The following is a 26,301-nucleotide window of genomic DNA, read 5'->3' as shown; positions in this document are numbered from 1 at the left end:
GACTTTATTCTTTTTCTCATTCTGTGCCTAATTCCACTTCCCTTGCCTTGTTGACCCACTCAAATTCACAAAGTAAACTATGGCATGAGAGGTTTGGAAATTTCAATTACCACTACCTCCAACAACTTAGCAACAAGGATATGGTCATAGGTCTACCTCAAGTCAAGTATTCAGAGGGTGTATGTATAGGTTGTGAAGTAGGCAAGCATCCCAAAGAGAAGTTTGACAAGGAGAAGTCTTGGAGAGCTACTGTTGTTCTTGAATTGGTTCATAGTGATGTACCTAGCCCATTTCCAGTCCCATTATTTGGAAATGATCACTATGTTCTCACCTTCATTGATGACTTTTCATGCTACGCTTGGGTCTTCTTTCTTGCTCATAATAGTGAAGTGTTTGATAAGTTTATCACCTTCAAATCTCAAGTTGAGGAGCAATCAAGGAAAGCCATCAAGATTCTTCGAATAGCTAATGGAAGGGAGTGTGTGAACTCAAGGCTTATAGACTTTTTTACTCATGAGGGTATTGATCTTCAACATTTAGTTTCATATACTACGCAAGAAAATGGTGTTGCTAAAAGGAAGAATAAAACCCTTAAGAAAATGACCACTTGTATGCTACAACATAAGTCTCTAGATCAAGATTTTTGGGTAGAAGCTATGTGTTTTGCCAATTACATCCAAAACAGAAGTCCCCATAAGGCCTTGGATGCAATTACACCTTTTGAGGCTTTGTGTGGAAGAAAACCAGGTGTAAAACACTTTAAAGCTTTTGGTTGTCCAACATGGGCAAGGATACCTCTACAAAAAGGGAAGGCATTTGAACCTCAAAGTAAACCTTGTATATTTATTGGATATCTTGACCATATTAAGGCATAAAAACTCATGGATCTAGAGAAACATGACATTTTCTTTGAGAGGAGTGTTCACTTTGAAGAAACTTGTCCAAGTTTGGCTCCTTCAACTCCTCCTTCCTCCTTCATGGATAGTGATGATAGTGATGATAGTGACTTGGAAGATGATATTCCTTCAACTTTGACTTGCAAGACACCAACTTTGCAGGGTCCACAAATAGTTGAGGATATTCCTTCTTCTTCTTCCACTAGACCTCGTTGGCCACAACAAACACTTGATTTAGTAGGTTCATTGGTGGGAAATCCTTCAGATACTAGGAGGACAAGGGCACAACACAAATCATTTCCACATGCATATATTTCCATTGCTTCTCACCCATAGTCATTTAAGGAAGCATCAGGGTTTCCTAAATGGGACAAGGCCATAGAGGAAGAATATAACTCTTTAATGAAAAACAACACTTGGGACTTAGTTCCTCTTCCTAAGGGAAGAAAATTGGTTCGGTGCAAGTGGATCTATTAGACCAAGTTTGTAGCGGATGGAAGTGTGGATAAGTATAAGGCTAGACCTATTGCCAAAGGTTTCACACAAGTTCTTGGTATTGACTATACTGAGACCTTTGCATTGGTAGCTAAGATTAACTCCATTCATTTGACACTAGCTATTGCTAGAACTCATGGTTGGGTTGTACATAGGATGGATGTGAAGAGTGCTTTCCTCAATCGGAATCTTCTTGAAGAGATCTATATGGAGCAACCTCAAGGATTCATAAAAGAATCTAGTATGGTTTGTAGGTTGAGGAAGTCTATCTATGGCCTTAAGCAGGCTCCTAGGGCTTGGTATGCCATGATGGATTCCTTTCTACTCTCAACAGGATTCACAAAGTGGTATCTAGATTTGAATGTCTACATTCTTCGGAGGGATGACTCGCACTTGATTCTCATGCTTTATGTAGATGACTTGATCATTACAGGAAGTGCTTCATCCATCATTACCAATGTCAAGACTTCTTTGCAGGATAGATTTTCTATGAAAAACTTGGGTTTACTTCATTATTTCCTTGGTATTGAGATCACATAGTCTTCAGATGGGATCACATATTCTCAACTCAAGTATGATCTTGATTTACTTTCTCACTTTTGCATGAGCAATTGTAAGCCTACACCTACTCCCTTTCTTTCAAGTGTTAAGTTATTAGCCAAGTGTTCCACTCCACTTGTTAATGCTACATTTTACATACAGTTGGTTGGGAGTCTCATTTACTTGACACATACATGCCCTAAAATAGCTTTTGTAGTTGGCATGGTTTCTCGCCTCATGCAAGAGTCACATGAGATTCATTGGAAAGCTGCCAAATGCATCTTGCACTACATATAGTGTATACATACACATAGGATAAACTATGCAACAAGTATTGGACTTCAATTGGTTGGCTACACAAACCCAAATTATGCAGGAGATCTTGATTCCCGCAAGTCTACTTAAGGTTACATGTTTCATCTTGGTTCTAGCCCCATTTGTTGGTAGAGTAAGAAGAAAAATACTATTGCTCTTTCTTCAACTAAGGCTGAGTATCAAGGGATTGTTACTACAGCTACAAAGACTATATGGCTAGAACATATCTTGAAGGAGTTTTGGTTCAACTTACCATATTCTATAGTCATTCATTGTGATAATCAAAGTGATATTGAGATCTTAAAACATCCAATTCAACATTAGCAGACCAAACACATTGAGGTTCATATGCACTACATTAGAGAGTTGATACATGAGTAGGTCATTGAGTTGAAGTATTGTCCTATAGTAGAGTAGGTTGCAGATATCTTCACCAAACCCTTCACTAAGGTCAAGTATATCCATTTGCGAGATCTCTTTGGGGTGCATGATATTTTAGTAAGGGGAGTCACTTGACTTCTATCTTCTTTCTTATGGGAGGGATCTTTTCCTCACATGAGGTCTTCTTCTCTCTCATTTTCTTTTATTGTACTTATCTCTCTTTTCAGAAGGGGGTTTTTCACATGTGGTTTTCCCTCTTTCTCCACTTTATGTGAGATTGTATTACATATTTTTTGCACTTGCAGTTTGTAAATGGGTACCTAACATGGCCTAGTAGCCGGGACCCATCATGCATTTTTATCTAGTTTTTCTGAGCTTAAGTGCATTCCCCTAAGTTATACTTAAGGGAGGGTGTTGATTTAAATAATTATTTACTATTTACACTTTACTTAAGTTTACTTAGGTTAATGCATTTTCATATTAGTTGTCATATAGACACCCAGGAGTTCACATATTCATATGAGTTGTCATGTAGAAAACACAGTAGTTTGCACTCCAATTGAGCACATGTTGTCTACTACATCTCTTTAAGAGATACACATTTACATTCTTATCCTCTCATTGTTTCATATACATTCATGCACAATGGAGGATAATCCACTCTTGGTGGACATGTACTTAGTTGTTGCTTATCTCTTTGCATGACTCCTAGACATATCAATTGCCTTTATATACAAGGCTCTTCTATTATGTATTCATTCAGTTATCTGATATACATTATCATTTTGATCATTATTTGTCTCTCTTGTGCTATCTACTGATCTTCTTGGTATTGGCATTGAATTATTGTCTTAGGAAAATTCTTACACCAAGCCCTAACTACCCTAATTTTAAATATCTATCTCATCTCTTTCCCCCCCTCCTATAATATATTTCTTCCTCATCTCTATTGCTCTCCCTTCTATATTCATCCCCTTCATCCCCCTCTCAGCATGTATTCCCTCTACTAGACATATATTAACATCCTTGCCCCACCAATTTCTCTCTTTCACTCTCTCTCCTCTCTCCTATTACCATCTATTACCCCCTTATTATCCTCTCTCTCCCTCATTCTTTGCCCATAAGAATATCCATCTATTCTATGCTCTCTCTCTCTCTCTCTCTCTCTCTCTTTATATCATATTTATTTTATTTTTCTGTATACCTCATCTATCTTCCCATTAGTGATAGTTTAGCTTATGATACCTAATATTTTCCTAATTACCCTCTAACACTTTGTTAATCTCATGTGTGTGTGTCTCTCTTCCAACTATCACTATCTCTCATCCTCTACCTCAGCTCACTATCTCTTACCCCTTATTTACCCAACATAACTCTCTCTCTCTCTCTCTCTCTCTCTCTCTCTCTCTCTCTCTCTATATATATATATATATATATATATATATATATATATATATATATATATATATATATATATCTATCTACACTTTGTTATCTAATTACCCTCTAACACTTTGTTAATCTCATGTGTGTGTGTCTCTCTTCCAACTATCACTATCTCTCATCCTCTACCTCAGCTCACTATCTCTTACCCCTTATTTACCCAACATAACTCTCTCTCTCTCTCTCTCTCTCTCTCTCTCTCTCTCTATATATATATATATATATATATATATATATATATATATATATATATATAAAGATATATATATATATATATATATATATATATATATATATATATATATATATATATATATATATATATATATACATATCTATCTATCTCTCTTAACTTATGATACCTCGCATTTTCCTAATTAGCCATTAACACTTTTTAAATCTCACCTCTGTCTCTCTCTTCCAACTAATCACCATCTCTCATTCTCTCCTCTAGCTCAGCTCACTATCTCTTGCTCCTTATTTACCCAACATAATTACCTCTCTTTCTCTCTCTCTCTCACACACACACATATCTTCCCAATAGTGATATTTTAACTTATGATACTTTGTATTTTCCTAATTACCCTCTAACATTTTGTTAATCACATCTCTCTCTCTCTCTCTCTCTCTCTCTCTCTCTCTCTCTCTCTCTCTCTCTCTCTCTCTCTCTCTCTCTCTCTCTCTCTCTCTCTCTCTCTCGCTCGTATGATTGTTTCTCTCCTAACAATTATCACCATTTCAGTTAACCTCATCTATGTGTCTCTCCCTCCCAGTAAATAACTATCTATCATTTTTGCCTCTCCTTTATCTCACTATCTTTTACCCCATATTTTCCCTACATTGTTATATCATATCTCTCAACCTCTCCCTCATAGCCTATTCTCTCTAAAAAATATAAGTTGTAGCATTGAAGAGTTAAAAGACTATTTCCAAGTCATTTTAATAGTGGACATGTATGTAAATTGAGATGAACAATCTTAGAGATCATTTTACACTATTGGAAATGTGTGTAGTAATAACATAATATTGATGTAGGCAAAGTATAATGTATAGATGGTTTTAAGGTAGATTGGAGGTGCACATGGTCTTTCTTGTAATAGTCAAGATGTACATAAATCTAGATACTCAATTTTCAATGTCTTGATAATGAAAATTGCTATAGGTCATTTATATTACCTAGATGATTTTAAAAAGATATTATTTTCCTTATAAAATGTATTTAATTATTTTATTCACTATTTTCAAAATAAAGTAAAATAATGTATATGATTCAAATAGAAGAAGTGGTGAGCTTTGAATTATTTTAATCAATTGGTTTTATTTTATTTTTAAATATTTGATTTCTTAAAGACATTTTCCTATAAAATGTAGTTACTTTTTTTATAAAATATATTAGTCATCTATATGTATACAGTAAAACTATAATTAAAATATTAAGAATACATATAAATTTAATCATAATTTTAAAATAAAATAAAATACATATAATTCAACATGGAAGGAAGAAGTAGTGACCATTGAATTATTTTAATCATTTGATCGTCTTATGTAGAAACATTTAACCTTTTATTGTAAAAACATAAAGTAGAGTTGTTCCCTAATCTTACAAATAGAAATATTTTAGAGTTTTTTGGCAAGCTTTTATGGTGGTAAGAAGGATAGTATAATTAATACATTGTAAAATGTAATTATAAATATATAATTAAAATATTATGATATTACGTAAATACTATTGTATGTATCCCTTTTAAATTTTATTACGTAAATCTATATATACACACTATGCCCTAGCAACTAGGCATCTTCCATTTTTGCACAGTACATCCCAAAATTGATATAAAAGTTAGAATTATCATTTTTATAATACACTAATATTATTACACCTCAACAATTATTGATGTTATAAAGATAAAGCAATAAAATATTATTATAATACACTAATATTATTATACCTCAAAAATTATTACTGTCATAAAATATTAATGAAATTGATTATAGATTGAGAATCAAATATGTTGTGAACGTATTTATGAAATTGATTATACACTGACTATCAAATATGTTTTACTATTCTTTTCTCCTTTAAAATTCATTTGGATTGTCGCAAACCATATATTAACCTTCTTAGAAGAAGAAGGTTGTTGTACTAAAAGTTAAAGACATTTTAAAACTTCACTGTCCCTAAACTTTATTAATTATTATTACAATAATATGTTTTTAAATCATGAAAATCTGATATCTAAGACGTTAATTAACTCATACAAATAAATTGAAACTAGCTCTTGATAATCATGGATTAAACACGTTGCCGTTTCCATTTAACCTATGTAAATACATTCAAATTAGGTTGTGTCTCCCATATCCGCGCCTCTTGAGATGCCTCCCAACATCTGGGGACAAAGGAGGAGAATTGATATAAACAGCTGAATATCTCCTATATACAAATCCAAGGAAAAAAATAGCGGAATCAAAACGAAGGAAGCCATGGAACGAGGTCAAATTCTGATGGGCAAGTACCAAATAGAGAAACTAATTGGAGAAGGCGGGTCGGGAACAGTATACCGAGCAGAACACACAAAAACAGGTGACACAGTTGCCATCAAGCTTCTTGACAAACAGGAACTTCTCACCCCTGGTCTCCGCCAAATAGAGATAGAAATCACCAACATGAGATCCCTGCGCCACCCCAACATTGTGCGATTATACGAAGTCATTTCCACCAAAACAAAGATATTCTTAGTCATGGAGTACGTCAGCGGCGGGGACTTCTTCGAAAAAATCGATACGGAGGGAAGTTTCAGAGAAGAGGAGGCCAAAAAGTACTTTCAACAATTGATCAGTGCAGTAGATTTCTGCCACAGCAGCGGAGTTTTCCACAGGGATCTGAAGCTGGAGAATCTGTTAGTTGACGGAGACGGGAACCTGAAGGTGGCTGATTTTGGGCTGAGTACGCTGAAGGAGGAGGGCGGAAAGTTGCATGGGACGTGGGGTACGCCACCATACATAGCTCCTGAGGTTTATACCTCTTTTTTCGGCTATGACGGCGCTAAAGCAGATGTTTGGATGTGTGTAGTTATTTTGTATGTGTTTTTGGAGGGGGCGTTATCCTTTTGGGTACAAGACAAATGGGTTCTTCAAGTACTTTGCTTCTCCGAAGATGGAATTGAGATTTGATATGCCGTGGCTTCTGTCTGACGGGGTGCAACAGCTGCTGACCAAGGTTCTGGATCCAAACCTTAAAACACGGTTTAGTGCGCAGCAGATTATTAAGCATTCCTGGTTTGCCAAGGGCTTTGAGGATATGAACTCCAAGAAAGGTAAATATTTGTTTCTAAATTGAATTCTCTCGAGTTTAGTAGTTTAAATAGAATTATCTTTGGAGAAAATTGATTTGGGTCTAACAAACATATTGTTCTTTTTAAATCATTATATATTAGGAAAAAAATGAATTCAGCAACTATCAATAATTGGACATAAACAACTCTAACATAAACAACTTAATGTAAATTTTGATATACTTAAACAAATATAAACTATAGTGCTCCATTTCCTAATAGAATTCACTTATTAATAAGAGTTAAATAAAGCAGTATAGTTTATAGTTGTTAATGGGTGAATTCTATTAGGAAATAGAGCATTATAGTATATAGTTGTTTAAGTATATCAAAGTTTACATTGAGTTGTTTACATGTCCAATAATCTTTCATCTAAGTTATACACTCCAAAAATTATAAAGCATTATTGGTAGTCTAAGCAAGTACTATTATATTTTTTTATTAATTACTTTTAAAACAACACATAATACTTTTAACATTATAATTAAATTTTAATTCCTAAAATTTTAGCTATATCATTGTTAAAAATAAAATAGTTTAAAAATATCTTATTCAATTACTTCTACATTAGTTTTTTCTAAAAGTGCAAGTAGTTGCCCACTATGTGACACTTTCAAAACTTACAATAACTAATATTTGAATTAACTTCCTTTTTATAACTATCATAAGTTTTTTCATTAATTACATGCATTTATAGTTAGATTTAATCTTCATATTTTTGTAAAGAGATATTAAAAAGAAAAAACTTAATTTTTTATTTTTATTGAGAATAAATTTAATTTTAAATATTTAATGAGATGAATGAATACTAAAATTAAATTTATATTATAATATGTTATTTTTTCATAACTTAATTTCTATTATTACTAATATATAGTTCATTTTTGTAGAGCAGAAGTTTGAATTGAAAGTTTTAATGGAAAGACAAAACACAAATTCTTCAATGTAGTGAAGATTATCTATATTGGAGGTTTGATCACTCACCTTTGATTATCCAATATGACAAAAAAGGAAGATTAATATTCTTAAAAAAGAGTGGAAATTTACAACCAAAAATTATACATTTTTTAGAAGATATAATGAGAAAGGAAGCTTGTAACAAAGGAGATTTGTATATTAGAGAAAATATATATGAAATAGGGCCATCATTGGTCAAAATAGATCTTTAGAGATGTAGATTTATTAAATTGTAAAAGAATTTATGACCACCAATGAAAGGATATGATTATAAAATAATTGTTTCACTCATTCTGATTTGAACCTTCAAATCTACCATATGATAATATGTCTATAAATAATTTACTATATTGTGTTGTAATCTCTAAACTTTCTTATATGTCTTCATCAAATGGGTTGCTTTTACTTTTACCATCTTTGGTAGAAATAGAAGAGACATAGTTATTCATAATGTATATGATATTTTTAGATAATAAACTAAGTTTAAATTAAATATTCCTTTTTTAGTTCAGATTATATGGAAGTCTTAAAATTATATTTCTATACAACTATTTTAACAAAAGTATAAATCTAGGGTTAATTTAATAAATTAATTATCATATATTAAATATTTGAACTATTAAAATTTTATAAAATTGTGATAATTATAAAATTTATTGTAACTTCAAAAATATTTATTAATTGTAATTGTTGTGTGTGTGTGTGTGTGTGTGTGTGTGTGTGTGTGTGTGTATCCAAGGTTCCATGGTTTTCAAGTCTATTTGGAAAGCTTGGGAGCTTGTGAGGGGTTTCATCTATAATTCCAACTTTGCTAGTAATAACTCTATTCATGGTGAGCATTCTATATGGTGGAATATGCATCATAATGGTAAGCCTCTTGCCATGACTCAAGGTTGTTCTGCGAAATTTTGGAACAACCTTGGCATCCAGAGCTTTATTGACATTTTGGAGAATGATAATCTTGTTAGTTGGCAGGATATTAGAATCAAGTTTGATCTTCCTATCTCCCATAAAAGTACATATAATATGGTTGCCAATGCTTGCCGCACTCTTATTCTTCCCTGTAGGTGTGATGTAGACTCTCATAGATTTTTGAATTTCCATTGGGATGATGGATCTCTCCTACATAAAATTAAAGCTAAAGATATATATAAGGTTCTCAATAAAGAAAAATCTATTATTTCTCACCTTAATACCACTTGGTATATGAACTTGAACTCTCTTGAATGGCAAAAAATTCTTGACAGATTTTGGAAATCACATATTCTCCCGAAAATCTTACATTTTAAATGGCAGCTCCTTCTCGATAGACTTCCTATTAAAAATCATGTTGGTGATGCTAAACTTTGTACTATTTGCAGGGTTCCTGAAAATTTAAGGCATATATTCTTTACTTGTCAATTTGCTAGGATTATATGGAAGTTTTTTGGAATTTCTATAGCTGATCGTGTTCTTGTTTTAGATACCATTCTTGGCAACTTATTTGGTCTTAAAAAGGATGCTAATTTTTTCTGGAACATTTTATCCTCTCACATTCTTTGGTTTATTTGGAAATGTAGAAATGAGGAAAATTTTCAAGATATTGGTAGATCCCTTACTTTGTTTCATTTGAAACTCATCCGTTTTAAGATTGTCTCGCAGATTTGTTGCATTATGAAGCTCGAGATGAACAAGCTAAAAAGATTCCTCCATGATGGGCTCGCTATGATATTCATTTATGAGATGAAGCATGGGATGGAATTGGCTAGCATTCTTGATAACCAAACTGCTTTTGGAAAAGCTCTTAAGGAGCTTCTCAAGGAAATACATGAGAACAAAGGCCCCTTTTCTAATGAACATGACTTCTTTGCTCACACTCTTGAGCGGAAAAAAATTGTGTGGATGGAAGGAGAGCTGGGATGGACAACTTGGTTCGATGATTATAATGATGTTTTGGAATAGCTTTTCTATCTACTCTTTTTGTTATCTCGCTAGAACTTCTACTTAATGTGTTAGTTGGCTATTTCTAGCTAATTGTTGGACTTTGATCTGGGTGGTTGAGGCTTGCCTCCTCCCTTCTTTTGATACTATACCTCTTTTTTGTTCTCTCGATTATTTAATTTAAAAAAAAAAAAAAAAATCTTATAATTTTTTTTTTTTAAAAAGTCAAAAATGTAAACTTTAACTGTACCAAACTTAAATTATTTTGAAAACATGAAAATATCATTCTCATGTTTTACTAATTTCAAAATTTAAACATATATATATATTAAGAAAAGTAATTTGTAAGTAAAACTTTACTTTACCTATTCATGAGATATCATATAATTTTATATTAAAAATTAAATAATATGATTTCTTGATAATATATATTAAAATTATATTACAATTTTAAATAAAAAATACAATTTATTTTCAAATAAAAAAACAAGTATTGTCACAAAGTGGTACTTGTTCATAAAATAAAAGCTACTAAATGATTTGATCCTTACAATTCTCATCATTAGAGTAGAACAAAAACTCTCCTATTTGCTAATTATTCTACTCTTTAACAATTGATAATAATTGATATACGATCAAATGTTTTTGTTACCCAAAAACTCTCCTTCCTTTCTTTCCTCTTCTACCAAGTAAGCTGATAGTATATCATTAAAATCCTTTGTTACAATAGGACCCGCTTTCCTTTGTTACAGTAAGTACTATTAGAAGGAGAAAACTACGTAGCAAAGTAGTACTCACAAGCACCATCATTATCACACGCTTCCCTTAAAACTCTCTTTGAACCAATTTAACTCCATTATTGCCTTAATAGTAATCCTCTTCTGAGGTTTGGGGTCAAGAATCTTATGTAAGATAGCCGGCATTTCTTTGCCAAGCCAATTGGGACAACTAAAATCAGCCGCCATGATTTGTTTCAATCGCTGTGGTCTATTGCCATTCTCAAATGGAAAAACTCCAGTCAAAATAATGTAGAGAAGAATACCGCATGCCCATATATCGACCTTTGCACTATCATAACCTCCATTGTAAAACGTCTCTGGAGCAATGTAGTCAAGAGTTCCACAAATTGTCTTCTGTAATAATCTCCTCTTCAGTTTCTCTTTTGTCTGTAAGGCACATAAACCAAAGTCAGAAACCTTTAGGTTTCCATTGATCTCTATTAATAGATTGTCTGTTTTCAAGTCTCTGTGAAACACTCCCTTCTTGTGGCAGTATTGCAATGCGCAAATTAGCTGTTGGAAGTATAATCTTGCTTGTTTCTCTTCGAGCTTTCCACCTTTATATTTAACAAGGCAAACATTCAAACAATGCACTTCAATTAATTAGTCGTCAGAGCTCAATTTAGCTAAAAAAATTGCAATATAGAACACACAAAATCAACGGAGAACATTTTTTTTGAAAAAATTAATGGTGTAAGACTATAATTATTAATTATATTTTTTTAATTTTATAATCTCTAATTTTTTTTAATCAAATCATTATTTTTCTGATTTACAGTTTGATTATCTTTTATCTGAAATAATGCCATATTAAATATCTTTGAATATCTCTTAAAAGTATCACTAATAAAAGTTCATATTAAAACTAAAAATATATTCAAACATAAATCAATCTTTTCATTTTTTTAATGTAAAACATAATCCAGCTCTTTATGTCGAGAGGCGTTCTATACAATGGTAGCACAAATGCTTAGCACGGGAATATACCAAGATTCCTTGTCAATAAAAAAGAATTGGGAGCGGTTACAAACTTTTAAATTAAATATTTAAAAAGAATTCCTGAAATAATAGTTGACCGAAATAATAGGGAGCCAAATGGAGGCCAAAATAATAGGCCCGAAAAAGTAAGGCCCGAAAAAGTAGTGCCCAAAAAGTAGGGCCCGAAAAAATAGGGTCGAAATAATTTCAATATGATTTTTTTTTGTTAAATATAATTTTGCTAGCACATTCATGCTTATTTTTTGCGGGGAGTGGGAGAATTTGAAACAAATTTGTGGAATGTGAAGAGACGTCTGTTGGGGGATATGAGGAGCCTCTCAGAAGTTATAAAACCAAGGCTCCTCATTTCAATTTCATTTTATATTTTTGCAGGAAGGAAGAGGTGGAGGTTATTGGAGGATTAGATTGGAGTTTTTGAATAGGAGTAAATTGAAGTTTTGGAATAACATTTTTGCAGGTGAGATTTCTATTTTTTATTTGCATTTTCATTTAGATTTAGATGTAGATGTAAATTGAAATTCAAAATTAGTTAATAAATTCTACTTTGATTTAGATTTCAATTTTAATTAACTTCATTTAGATTTAGAATTTTGTTCATAACTATTTAGGCTTGCATTTAATAGTTTAGTCTTGCATGTTTGATTTAGATTTAGATTTGTATTCAAAATCTATTTGATATATATATTTTATAATACTTTTCATTGTTAATGGTGCTTGATAGGAGTGTTTCAAGGGTGTCTTCTTTTCTATTTTTGAAATATTTTGGTCCAATATGTACTTTCCTAACCAGATCTATCCATTTTTTTCTGATTCATACATGGAGCTTCCTGACGCTATTAGTGTGTTGCTAGGACTGAATGGGAATGGATTAAAGATAAATGACTGACTCTGGATCTAGATATGCATTTGGAATTGGCTCTGTTGCAGCTCCAATTTATAGGTTCCTTCCTGCTACCTATTCTATCGGTGGTTTAATCTGGTTAAGTGTGGATTGAGAGGTTCTGGCTCATTCCCACTAGTTTGTAATTTTGTCACGATGTCTAGTGTGTGGCATTCTGATGGGATTCTTCATTAGAAAATGGTGCGAATAATTATGTCAATGTTGAATGACTTGTCCAATGTGATAATTGCTCTAGATATAGAATGCGGCCATGGTGATTTTCTTAGCAATACAATTGAAAAAAAGGGAAATCTGGTATTAACACAATGTTATAGGAAATTTCTAAGCAGAAATGCTTATAAATACATTCAAATTTCTTTTGTAACTCATAATATCAATCTCACTTTTTCTTATGCTCCTTTAGTCTAAGAAAGATGACAGATTGGAGTAACAAATTGCTTCTGTAATAGTAGTTGCAGTGCAATTATTTTAGCAATTTTGGGCATTCTAACTATTCCTGTGATGGGTACTTATGTTTTAGTTCTTAGATTATGTAATTTGGTTGTATTTAGAGTCTTTTTAATAATGTTTGAAACTACTATTAAATATAATAATAAAGATTAATTATGCCGAGAGGTGTTCTATACAATGGCAGCACAAATGCCCAGCACGGGAATATGCCAAGATTCTTTGTCAATAAAAAAGAATTGGGAGCGGTTACAAACTTCCAAATTAAATATTAAAAAAGAATTCTCGAAATAATAGCTGGCCGAAATAATAGGAAGCCAAATGGAGGCCAAAATAATAGGCCCGAAAAAGTAGGGCCCGAAAAGTAGGACCCAAAAAAATAGGGCCTGAAAAAATAGGGTCGAAATAATTTCAATATGATTTTTTTTTTTGTTAAATATAATTTTGCATGCACATTCATGCTTATTTTTTGTGGGGAGTGGGGGAATTTGAAACAAATTTGTGGAATGTGAAGAGACGTCTGTTGGGGGATATGAGGAGCCTCTCAAAAGTTATAAAACCAAGGCTCCTCATTTCATTTTCATTTTATGTTTTTGCAGGAAGGAAGAGGTGGAGGTTATTGGAGGATTAGATTGGAGTTTTTGAATAGGAGTAAATTGAAGTTTTGGAGTAACATTTTTGCAGGTGAGATTTCTATTTTTTATTTACATTTTCATTTAGATTTAGATGTAGATGTAAATTGAAATTCAAAATTAGTTATAATATTCTACTTTGATTTAGATTTCAATTTTAATTAATTTCATTTAGATTTAGAATTCTGTTCATAACTATTTAAGCTTGCATTTAATAGTTTAATCTTGCATGTTTTATTTAGATTTAGATTTGTATTCAAAATCTATTTGATATATATATTTTATAATACTTTTCATTTTTAATGGTGCTTGATGGGAGTGTTTTAGGGGTGTCTTCTTTTCTATTTCTGAAATATTTTGGTCCAATATGTACTTTCCTAACCAGATCTATCCATTTTCTTCTGATTCATGCATGGAGCTTCCTGACGCTATTAGCGCGTTGCTGAGACTGAATGGGAATGGATTAAAGATAAATGACTGACTCTGGATCTGGATATGCATTTGGAATTGGCTCTGTTGCGGCTCCAATTTATAGGTTCCTTCCTCCTACCTATTCTATCGATGGTTTAATCTGGTTAAGTGCGGATTGAGAGGTTCTGGCTCATTCCCACTAGTTTGTAATTTTGTCACGATGTCTAGCGTGTTGCATTCTGATGGGATTCTTCATTGGAAAATGGTGCGAATAATTATGTCAATGTTGAATGACTTGTCCAATGTGATAATTGCTCTAGATATAGAATGCAGCCATGGTGATTTTCTTGGCAATACAATTGAAAAAAAGGGAAATATGGTATTAACACAATGTTATAGGAAATCTCTGAGCATAAATGCTTATAAATACATTCAAATTTCTTTTGTAACTCATAATATCAATCTCACTTTTTCTTGTGCTCCTTTAGTCTAAGAAAGATAGCAGATTGGAGTAACAAATTGCTTCTGTAACGGCAGTTGCAGGTGCAATTATTTTAGCAATTTTGGGCATTCTAACTGTTCCTGTGATGGGTACTTATGTTTTAGTTCTTAGATTATGTGATTTGGTTGTATTTAGAGTCTTTTTAATAATGTTTGAAACTACTATTAAATATAATAATAAAGATTAATTTAATGTTAAATATAACATGCTACAACACTTATCAAAAATATCAAAAACACAATTGCTATAGCAAAACGAGAATGGAGAAGAAATTTTAGTTTTTGTATTAATTCGTCTGCTTAAAATATATTACAATTACCATATTTTATATTGAGAAATGCCTCATATGGACTTTCACATGCTTATTTAACTACACTACAATCAAGACTAACTTTGTACTTAATCTAATTTTATCGAATGAGACTGGCCCAAGATTCTTATGTAACTGTTGTTATAACAAACATAGAAAGCTATAGAACTTGTGATTAATAATTTATAATTGCTTGATTCTTTGTATTTCATGCATAAATTCATGATTCTAAAAACTCAAAGTTCAAACTGCATGTTACATTCTATTCCTTATTTGGTGAATTGGTGCATGACTAAGATTAAACGGTGCATGGAAAAGACAAAACACTGAAATAAATTACTCTTTTATTATTATTGTTGTTGCTGCTATTTTTTCATTTTTTATAATTATTATTAGTCTTGATGTTGTGTTTAATTTTATTATTGCAAATATTGATTATTAATATCTCTAAGTTCATCCAGAGAATAGTACTAAATCTAGAAAAACTTAGTAATAACAGTTTGAGATAACTGTAGAAAGTTTTTATTTTCAAGAATATTCTCTTTCTTTTGAAAATATACTATTATTTTGGTAATGAATTGTAAAGTAGAAAGGAAAAACTTTCTATAAATCTTTTTTGGTTACTGTTTCGCTTGCAGTTTTCATTTTATATGAAAGTTTATTATTTTTTCAAATCTTAAAAATAAAGATTTTTATATATGTAATTTTATTTAATTATTAAAATAATAAGATTTTGGAGGTTGTAAAATATTGAAGTTTAGAAATTATTTTAGATTTTACAAATGAATTTTAACATAATATTTATATTAAAGAAAGAAAAGATAATAAAATTGTTACTTAAATCAAATATAAAAATTATAAAATTTTACCTAAATTTATTAGTTGTATAAAAAAATATTAAAGATAATTAAGTTCTATTAAATGTACTTGATTTTATATTATAGAAATACAAACAAAAATTATAAATTGGGACAAACTTTAGAAATGAAGTCAAATTTAAAGAGATACAAATAACATGAGGTGACGTGTGTGCGTGTGCGTGTGTGCGTGCGTGTGTGTGTGTGTGCGTGTGTGTGTGTGCGTGCGTGTGTGTGTGCGCGCGTGTACGTGTGCGTGTGTGTGTGCGTGTGCGTGTGCGTGTGCGTGTGTGTGTGTGTGTGTGTGTGTGTGTGTGTGTGTGTGTGTGTGTGAGAGAGAGAGAGAGAGAGAGAGAGAGAGAGAGAGAGAGAGAGAGAGAGAGAGAGAGAGAGAGAATTAACATGAGGCGATGTGATACAGAGAAAGAGTGAGATAAATAACATGATGCAATGTGTGTGTGTGTGTGTGTGTGTGTGTGTGAGAGAGAGAGAGAGAGAGAGGATATTCTTAGAGGGGGTAGAAGGAAAAGGGGAGAGGGGGAGAGATGACCATGAAGAGAAAAAGCATAAGAAAGGTCCAAAATAGATGGAGATGGAGATGGTGGAGAGAGAGAGGCCATGAGTGTGTGTGTGTGTGTGTGTGTATGTGTGTGTGAGAGAGAGAGAGAGAGAGAGAGGAGGGGAAGAGGGTGAGATACATGAGGTAGACATACATAGAGCATTTTAGAGATATATAAACATGAAGATGGTGTGTGTGTGTGTGTGTGTGTGTGTGAGAGAGAGAGAGAGAGAGAGAGAGATCACATGAGGTGATGTGGTAGAGAGAAAGAGTGAGACAAGGGGGAGAGAGTGAGAGACATGAGGTAGACATAGATAGATGTAGTGAAAAATAAGGAGGGAGAATGAGCGGGGTGGGGGAGGGGGAGAGAGAGAGAGAGAGACAGAGAGAGAGAGAGAGAGAGAGAGAGAGAGAGATCACATGAGGTGATGTGGTCGAGAGAAAGAGTGAGACAAGGGGGAGAGAGTGAGAGACATGAGGTAGACATAGATAGATGTAGTGAAAAATAAGGAGGGAGAATGAGCGGGGTGGGGGAGGGAGAGAGAGAGAGAGAGATAGAGAGAGAGAGAGAGAGAGAGAGAGAGAGAGAGAGAGAGATGATTAGAGGGGGCAGGAGATGTAGATATATAGAAGGGGAGTAGGGAGAGATGAGCTAAATAAGAAAAAGAATATATAAGGCCCAAAAGAGATGTAGACAATGATGGGGAGAGGAAGAGTATGACGGATAGTGATAGACAATGCCAATAATTATGGAGGGAGAGATGTATATATGTAGAGAAAGAGATGGACAATGAGAACAATGTAGGGGGAGTGGGGAGGGTATACATTATTGGGGGGGGGGGGGGGTGGAATTATAGAATGGAACATGTGAGAGAGAGTGTGATTACAATTAACCCTAACCCTAACCCTAACTCTAAATTATAATTATAATTTAGAGTAATAATATTTATCAATTATAATTTTATTAGCTATAATATGATTAGTAACCCAAAAATTATCTTAACAACAATAATAACACAAACCCTAACTCTAACTCTAACTAGATAATTCTAATTTTAACCCTAACCCTAACCCTAACTCTAACTCTAACTCTATCTCTAACTTTAATTATCCCCCTAACCCTAACCTTAACCTTTTATAATCCTAAATCTAATGCTAATTCTAACCCTAACCCTAATTCTAATCCTAATCATAGCCCTAAATCTTACCCTAACCCTAAATCTAATCAGGTAACTTTAACCTTAACCCTAATCTAACCCTAATCACAACTCTATCTCTAACTTTAACTCTAACTCTAACTTGAACCCTAACTCTAACTCTAATTCTAACTCTAACTCTTATATGAACACTAACACTAACACTACCTCTAATTTTAACTCTAACTCTAATTGTAACCCTAACCCTAACCCTAATGCTAACCCTAACCATAACCTTAACACTAACCGTAACCCTTTCTCTAACACTAATTCTAATCCTAACCTTAATTCTAACCCTAAATATAACCCTAACTCTAACTCTAACTCCAACCCTTATTCGAACTCTAATTCTAACTCTATCTCTAACCCTAACCCTAACTCTTATTCTAACCCTAACACTAACCCTAACTATATTTATAACCCTAATTCTAACCCTCACCCTAATTCTTACCCTTATCCTAACCCTAACTCTATCTCTATTCCTAACTATATTTCTAACCCTAATTCTAACCCTAACCCTAATCCCAACTATAACTCTAATTTTAAATCTAACCCTAACCCTAACTCTAACTCTAACTCTAACCCTAACTGTAACTCTAACCCTAACAAGAACCCTAATTCTAATTCAAACCCTATCCCGTACCCTAATTTTCATCCTAATGCTAACCCTAACTTTAACTCTAACCCTAACCCTAACCTTAACACTAACCCTAAACTTAATTCTAACCTTAACCCTAACCTTAACTCTAACACTAACCCTAACCCTAACTTTAACACTAACCTTAACCATAAACATTAATTTGTCCCTAACTCTAACCCTAAATCTAACTCTACCATAATTGGACTCTAATCATAACCCTAACCCTAACTTTAATCTTGGCTTAAAACTTTTCCCTAACCATAACTCTAAAACCTTAACCCTTACTCAAGCCCTAACCCTAACCATAACCATAGGTCTAACCCTAACCTTAACCATGAGCATAACTCTAACCCTAAACTTAACCATAAACATAACTCTATGCCTAACTCTAACCCTAAATCTAACTCTACCATAACTAGACTCTAACCCTAACCCTAACCCTAACTTTAATCCTAACTAAAACCCTAACCCTAATCCTAAACCTAACCTTAACCCTGACTCAAACCCTAACCCTATCCCTACAATAACCCTAACTCGAGTCCTATAATAACCCTAACCTTAACCATGAGCATAACTCTAACCCTATATCTAACACTACCATAATTGGACTCTAACCCTTACCCTAACCCTTACTTTAATCTTGAATCAAACCCTAAACTTCACTCTAACCTTAACCTTGACTCAAATCCTAACCCTAGCCTTACTATAACACTAACCCTAACCATAACCATAACTCTAACCCTAACCTTAACTATGACCATAACTCTAACCCTAACCTTAACCATAAACATAACTCTAATCCAAACCTTAACCATAACCATAACTCTAACCCTAACCTTAACCATAAACATAACTCTAACCCAAACCTTAACCATAACTCTAACAATAACCATAACCGTAACTCTAACCCTAACATTAACCATAACTCAAACCCTAACCCTAACTCTAGCCCTAACCGTAATGCTAACCCTAACCCTTATTCTATCCCTAAGGTTAACATTAATTGTAATGGTAATTTTTTCCCTAACCATATATCTATGTTTGACTATAACATTTTACATTACAATATGCGAAAAAGAAAATTACTTTTTTTAACCATAATCCTAACCCTAACTCTAACCCTAAATATAACCATAACTATAAATCTAACTCTACCATAATTAGACTCTAATCCTAACCTTAATCCTTAGTTTAACCTTCACTAAAATCGTAACCTAACCCTAACTCTAACCTTAACCTTGACTCAAAACTCTAACTCTAACCTTAACCCTTACTTTAATCTAGATGAAAACCATAGCCCTAACCCTAACCTTAACCCCAACTCAAACCTTTACCATAACCTTAACCCTGATGTAACTCTATATACAACCCTAACTCTAAATATAAACCTAACCTTAACCATCACCCTAAAACTAACCCTTTCTCTACCCCTTTCTCTAACTCTAACTGTAAATCTAATTTTAACCCTAACCCCAAGCCTAATTTTAACCCTAATTATAACCCTAATTTAAACTCTAACTCTAGCCCTTATTCGAGCTCCAATTCTAACTCTACCTCTAACTCAAACCGTAACTCTAATTCTAATCCTAACCCTAACTATATGTTTAACCTAAACCCTTATTCTTACCCTCGCCCTTTCCATAACCCTAACCCTAACTCTAATTCTAACCCTAACTATATTTGTAACCCAAATTCTAACCCTAATCCTAACATTAACTCTAACTCTAATTCTAAACCTAACCTTAACTATAACCCTAACAAGATTCATAATCCTAAAAATAACCTTAGCCCTAACCCTAATGCTAATCCTGACTCTAATTGTAACTCTATTCCTAATCGTAACTCTAACTCTATCCATAACTCAAACCCTAACAATAGCCCCAACTCTAACACTAACCCTAACCCTAACTATAACTCTACTCTTCAATATAACATTTTACGTAACAATATGCTTAAAATAAAACTAAATTAAAGTGATGCAAATAAACACCATATATAGAATTAAAAAATAAAATATTCAAGAATAATTTTATAGCCAGTTTATACAATTGTATTTAAAAAGAAATAAATAATTCAGCACTTACCTTAAAAAAATAGAAAAAAAATTTAAAATACTTTTCCTATTGCGCTGTGATTGCCACTAGCTTATATATACCTCTATATATATTACGCCGAGAGTAATCGTCCTCGAGGTGCCTATTTTTTATTTTTATAAATCCCAACTATGATTAAAATAACCTTGAGATTAAATAAAAATAAGCGCCTTGAGAACGATTACTCTCGGCGTAATATATAGAGGTATATATAAGCTAGTTGTAGCATTCTCTATGTAGACTTCTTATAATTGTTCTTTAAAATTTTAAGGAGTGTCTCTTTCTAACGTAAGACTATTTTATGCGAGAAAGAAAGGCCGGCAATAGAAAAACCTAATTTAAAAAACTATACCTTTACAAAGGAGGAGATTAGTCAATGTACCGCCATGTACGTACTCCATTACCAAGTAAACATATCTACCAGTAGAGATTGCGTCATGTAAACATACTATGTTTGGATGATTTAGACATTGCATCGCTCTGATTTCTTTCTCTATATGCATGGGTATTCCTCTTTTCTTTTTGTCCAAGCATTTTATTGCATAGATTTTATTATTTTTTGAATCTCTTGCCCCTGTATACTTTGGCATACGCGCCTTTCCCTATGAGGCTTTCTAATTCATGATCTCCTATCATAGTTGGTAATTCCATTGTCACGATTTTTGTGATTCTGATGAATTTGGTAATACTGTCAAGCAGTCATAACATTATATATTGTCTTCCTTGACTGAAGAGGTGTCATTATACAGCAAATGGCGATTGGTCAAGTGATATGCATTATATTCTCAAAAATCAAGTGAATGTTTATTAAGGCATTATCTAACCTATCATACATAAATGATTGAAATATGTTAAATAGATTTTATACTTTATTGATCAATATCACAATGGTAGCTTTTTAGTTGTGCTGCAATATTGACAAAACCATTAATCTTCCATATTGTTGGGTATTTAACTTAATAAAGCTATTTTAAAATAGTTATATTTTTATTTTATATAGCCAAATGTACATTAAACAAAATCCAATCTCTTCTATACATATATAGAAAATAAATAATTGAACCAACAAATTATTTAATATTTTTTTAGCTATAATAGTAACCTGCAACCCTCATTATTAAAAACTTAATCAAATGAAATAAATAGAACCTATCAATCAAATTATCCCAAACTCGCTTATGTTAATAATAATAAAAACTTTGAGATAGTGGCATGTACTTTCGTAATAGATTTTATAATAATTAGAAATTTAAATTTAATATTGAATATTGTCAATTATAATTATATATCAATAGTATTTTAAATTGTCATATTTTACTATTTTGTATTATAAGTTTACTATAATAAATAGTTTAGAATGTATAATAGTTATATGTTATATTATTGTTCAAATATAATAGTACAATATATTATTTATAAATTTATAGAATTAATCATTACATGTCAATTGTTTCTATATATATATATATATATATATATATATATATATATATATAATTATAATTATAATTATATAATTTTATAAAATAAAATTTATATTTAAATAAAATTTTATCATTTATACATTGTGTACCAAAATTTTAATTGTATATTGTTGTACTATAATATATTATTTAACTCTTAACATATATTACAATTCACAAATGTGGAAAACCTTTTGAATCAAACTTAACTCCCGTCAAGTGCAACACATAAATATGAATATTTCAACAAAATAAAGTGAATTGTAACAACAATTAAATTTTTTGATTTCCATAGAGCTCTTGTTTTATTAATTTATTATAGTATATTAAATATTTTAACTATTAAAAAATTATATAATAATAACTTTTATAACGATAAGTATATAATAATAAATTTTTCTTATTATAATTGTATAAATAGCTATTAATTGTAATTAAAATCAATTTAAATCTTAATCTTAATTTTATTTGTAAATATAACTATTATATATGTTTTCTATTATATATATATTATATGATACTATTATATTATAAATAAATTATAATATCAATATAATAATAATTTTTATAATAATAAATAATAATATTTCATAAAAGATTATATAGTGTTGAAGTTGATGAAAGATCAATCCCACAACTCCCAAGAATCACCTGCATGCAAACACGTCATAGAAAGAGAGAAGAAAAAGATATGGAAGGTGGAATTCCCATATCCACAGATGAGACATTTTTGATGTTTAGAAAGAGAAATACTATAATTAAAAGTGAATCAATGTAATAATTACAAAGAGAGATTGTCCTTATAAAGGAAATCAAAACCCTAACAGGTAACTAATCTAGGTTGCATGATAATAATTAATAAAATATTTAATCATTATATGGCCAAAGTTTAGCTTAAGTAAACTAGAGATAATAAATGACTTAATAATTAAATCAATAAGAAAATATGTTATTACTCTAACACCCCCCCTTAAGATAAACTTAGGGAGTAGCTAAAAACCTAAAAATTACCACTAAAAGTAAATTTGGGTACCAACAACAAGGCTTGATGAGGTACCCAAGCATAACCAAAGCTCTAACAATAGGAGAAATAGAGAAAACCACATGGGAAAAACCCTACTCCAAAAAGAGATCAAAATAATGCTGGAAGAACCAGTGATGGATTGAAGAAGCCTCCAAACTAGGGAATGTCTTAGAAGATAAGAACAAAAGATGATCATGAAGAACACCAACGAAGTAAGAAGTTGCAAAAATTTCCAAAACTTCTGTTCTAAAGAACCTCAACTGTATATAACATGAACATGTAGAGAAGATTCAATTGAAGATGGAAATTATCTTCATGGGATCTAAAAATAGGAATGAAAGAATGTCTATATGGTAAATGATTCATCTCACCAAAATCCATAGGTATTCAACCACTACAATTACCTAGTACATAGGATCAAATGTTGAATACATATGTCACTCCATCAAACCAAGAATGCAATAGAACCAACTCGACCCCTCCTATAAAGCTAAGAGGTAATACATTAGCACTGAAATTGAATGCAATATGTCTTGTAAAAAGAAGAACCAGGAACATTGAGAATGTAAAAGAAGTATAAACACCCATAATGGCATGTGTCATCAACACATCATAAGGCTAATGTCATGTAAGGAACATTCACTTTACAAAAGAAGATGGAAAATATGGGCAACATGAAACCCCCCAAGGAACTTTATAATGTAGTGTGAGTACAACAAAACATAAAGATGCAAAAGATCCCAAAATGCAATAGAGTGGCAGTTTATCTCAGTGCATTTGCAAAAAATACTACAAACTAATGTCAACAAAGATCAAAAGAGACATAAGGATGATACAAGAAATAGTAAAACCCATGAAAAATCACCTAAAGCAACAAAATTGATCTTTAGACCTAAAACAACCAAGATATCAACTAGAATGAAAAAAAAGAAAAAGAAAAAACTAAATAGAATGTGCCTAAAGCAGAATCTAGAAAAATAACTAGCATCAATGGAAAGAGTACAAAAAGACCTTTCCAACAATATACATAATTTCCAAATCAGAGATTGGATGCTCGAGATATGTCTCCCAAAGTGCAAAATAGAACTTATGGATTTGACTACATAAACTGGAAAGCAAACAATGTCAAAAGTCCAAATAACTTGCACCATCATGATGGGCTTGGAAAGATTTTTCCAACAATATAAGATTTGTCAAAAAAAATATTTTCATATGACCACAATACAACCAAAAAGCCATAGATAGCTTTTTAGGACAAAACAAATCAAAGAAGAGACAATTTGAAGGCCATCAAATTTTGGCTCCAAAATTGTTGATGTCACACTTGGACATGCATCAATACCTAGACTGATATGCGTCAGTACTTTGCTGACTTATGCATCCTTTAATGATGTTTTAAAAAAAAATTCAAAGAAACCATGCACTTTTCAAAGTGCTTTTTGAAACTTAAAAAAAACTATGCTTTTTTTAATAAAGCATTTTCTTTTTTAATAAGAAAATAAATCATCACATCGAGAAGTGTGCCTAGATTTGGGAGCAATTTTTTTTGCCTTACGAGTCAACTGTGTCCTAATTGGAAAAATTTATATGGAAATAGGGAATTTTGGGTGCTACAAATCCAACAGTGAGGTCCGTTTGGGCTCAAAATGCACCGAAGAGAATGACACCCTAGATCTAATACAAAACACCCTTGAAATAAAAAATACAGATCTAAAAATCATACCAAACCTCTCATAAATAGAATAGGGGCATGCAGATCTAGAGCTTTTATACCATGTTGAAGTTGATGAAAGATCAACCCCACAGCTCCCAAGAATCACCTGCATGCAAATACCTGTCACAGAAAGAGAGAAGCAAAAGCTATAAAGGATGGAATTCCCAGATCCATAGATGAGACATTCTTGATGAAAAAAAGGAGAAATTGTAATAATCAAAAGTGAATCAATCTAATAATTACAAAGAGAGATCGTCCTTATAAAGGAGATCAAAACCCTAACAAGTAACTAACCTAGGTTGCATGATAATAATTAATAAAAGAATTACTTATTATATGCCAAAAGTTTAGCTTAAGTAAACTACAGATAATAAGTAACTTAATAATTAAATCAATATGATTTAACTAATAAGAAAATACTTTATTACTCTAACATATAATATGCCTATATATTTATTTTTAGATATTTTAATCAAATTACAAAAAAATATTCTAAAAGACTATAATATAAAAAATATTAAAAAATTAGTTTAAGAAGACAATGATAAATAATAGTAAGGCTTCAAAAATTATTTATTAATATATAATAATGTAATAATGAAAACACATAAACTAACATATAAGATTCCAATTCAATCAAAGTAGAATACCAATTTAGAAAACAATTATAATATTTTTGATAAAGGATGTAGGAGAGGGTCCTAAACCCCAACTTACAAATACAAAAAAGCACAGCCTAGGGCCATTATAGCTAAGTAGCTAGTCTGAAAGACTAAAACCAACATAAAAGTCACTCCATAAAATAATAAAAAACATTTAAGAACTACCAAATCTACTGATACCAATGAAAATAGAAACATTTAAATAGATTGAAGATTGCAGAAAATACATAAATCTATCCAGAATATAGGATTCGATTAACTATTTGCCAATAACATAGCTGTAACAACATAAAGTCTCAATACTCCATAAGTTCTTAGCAACCAGAAACTTAGAGGTCTTAAAGTAACATAAGTTCATTAAAACATAGAGAATTTTAAACTTAATACGAATAAAAGTATTAACACCTTTTTCAAGAGGTGAACAAAAAACTAAAATAGAAAGAGAGACTAAAATTTTTTAATATCATTTTAGTTCTTGATTAGCTGGGTGAGAATCCCTTGCCAATCTGTGATATTTTGAGCCTCCTATATATTTTTGTTCTCCTTACTAGTGGGGTCCACTTCCTTAGTCTTGTGCATCCTACTTTTTCTTATGACCACCCTAGAAATATTTTTTCCATTATCTCCCTCTAGATACAACAAATATTTTCAAAAAATACACCCATCTTAATGTTTGTTACATGACATCTTTATAGAGTTTCTCTAAGGAATCAATAATAGCCTGAATAGCTTCCAATCTACCATGTATGTTTTCATCTAACTCTTTAACCCTTAAAAGAATGACTTTCTTTTCCATGTTTCTTTCTTGCTCTTCCTTAGTGTAGCCTTTA

The 26,301-nt window shown here is 31.7% G+C and overlaps 2 protein-coding genes across 2 annotated transcripts; one reads left to right on the top strand and one right to left on the bottom strand.

The window, feature by feature from the left end:
• Positions 1 to 6,554: 6,554 nt before the first annotated feature.
• On the top strand, positions 6,555 to 7,244 carry LOC149565917 (CBL-interacting serine/threonine-protein kinase 15-like). Its single transcript, XM_089816411.1, has one exon. The coding sequence runs from the start codon at positions 6,555 to 6,557 to the stop codon at positions 7,242 to 7,244; it is 690 nt and encodes a 229-aa protein (XP_089672537.1).
• Positions 7,245 to 11,094: 3,850 nt separating this feature from the next.
• Positions 11,095 to 21,259, bottom strand: LOC149565916 (CBL-interacting protein kinase 24-like). The gene is made up of 2 exons (XM_089816410.1): positions 21,181 to 21,259; positions 11,095 to 11,618 (listed from the first exon to the last, which is right to left on the bottom strand). Exons 1-2 carry the CDS (start codon positions 21,257 to 21,259, stop codon positions 11,095 to 11,097), a joined length of 603 nt encoding a protein of 200 aa, XP_089672536.1.
• Between the last annotated feature and the right edge of the window lie 5,042 nt (positions 21,260 to 26,301).

The sequence above is a fragment of the Cupressus sempervirens genome, chromosome 3 (assembly GCF_028749045.1).
Source record: "Cupressus sempervirens isolate cs-2001-9-10 chromosome 3, ASM2874904v1, whole genome shotgun sequence".
Taxonomy (NCBI): Eukaryota; Viridiplantae; Streptophyta; class Pinopsida; order Cupressales; family Cupressaceae; genus Cupressus; species Cupressus sempervirens.
Note: the sequence above shows the minus strand (reverse complement) of the source record. Positions and strands in the feature narration are given on the sequence as shown.

What these genes read in the sequence shown, in the direction of transcription:
- LOC149565917 (XM_089816411.1), top strand. Translation starts at nt 6,555, where the DNA reads ATGGAACGAGGTCAAATTCTGATGGGCAAGTACCAAATAGAGAAACTA.
- LOC149565916 (XM_089816410.1), bottom strand. Translation starts at nt 21,259, where the DNA reads ATGGAATTACCAACTATGATAGGAGATCATGAATTAGAAAGCCTCATA. An exon ending in GTATGCCAAAGTATACAGGG is followed by an intron (nt 11,619 to 21,180) that starts GCAAGAGATTCA and finishes TTAAATATAAAG; the next exon opens with GTGGAAAGCTCGAAGAGAAA.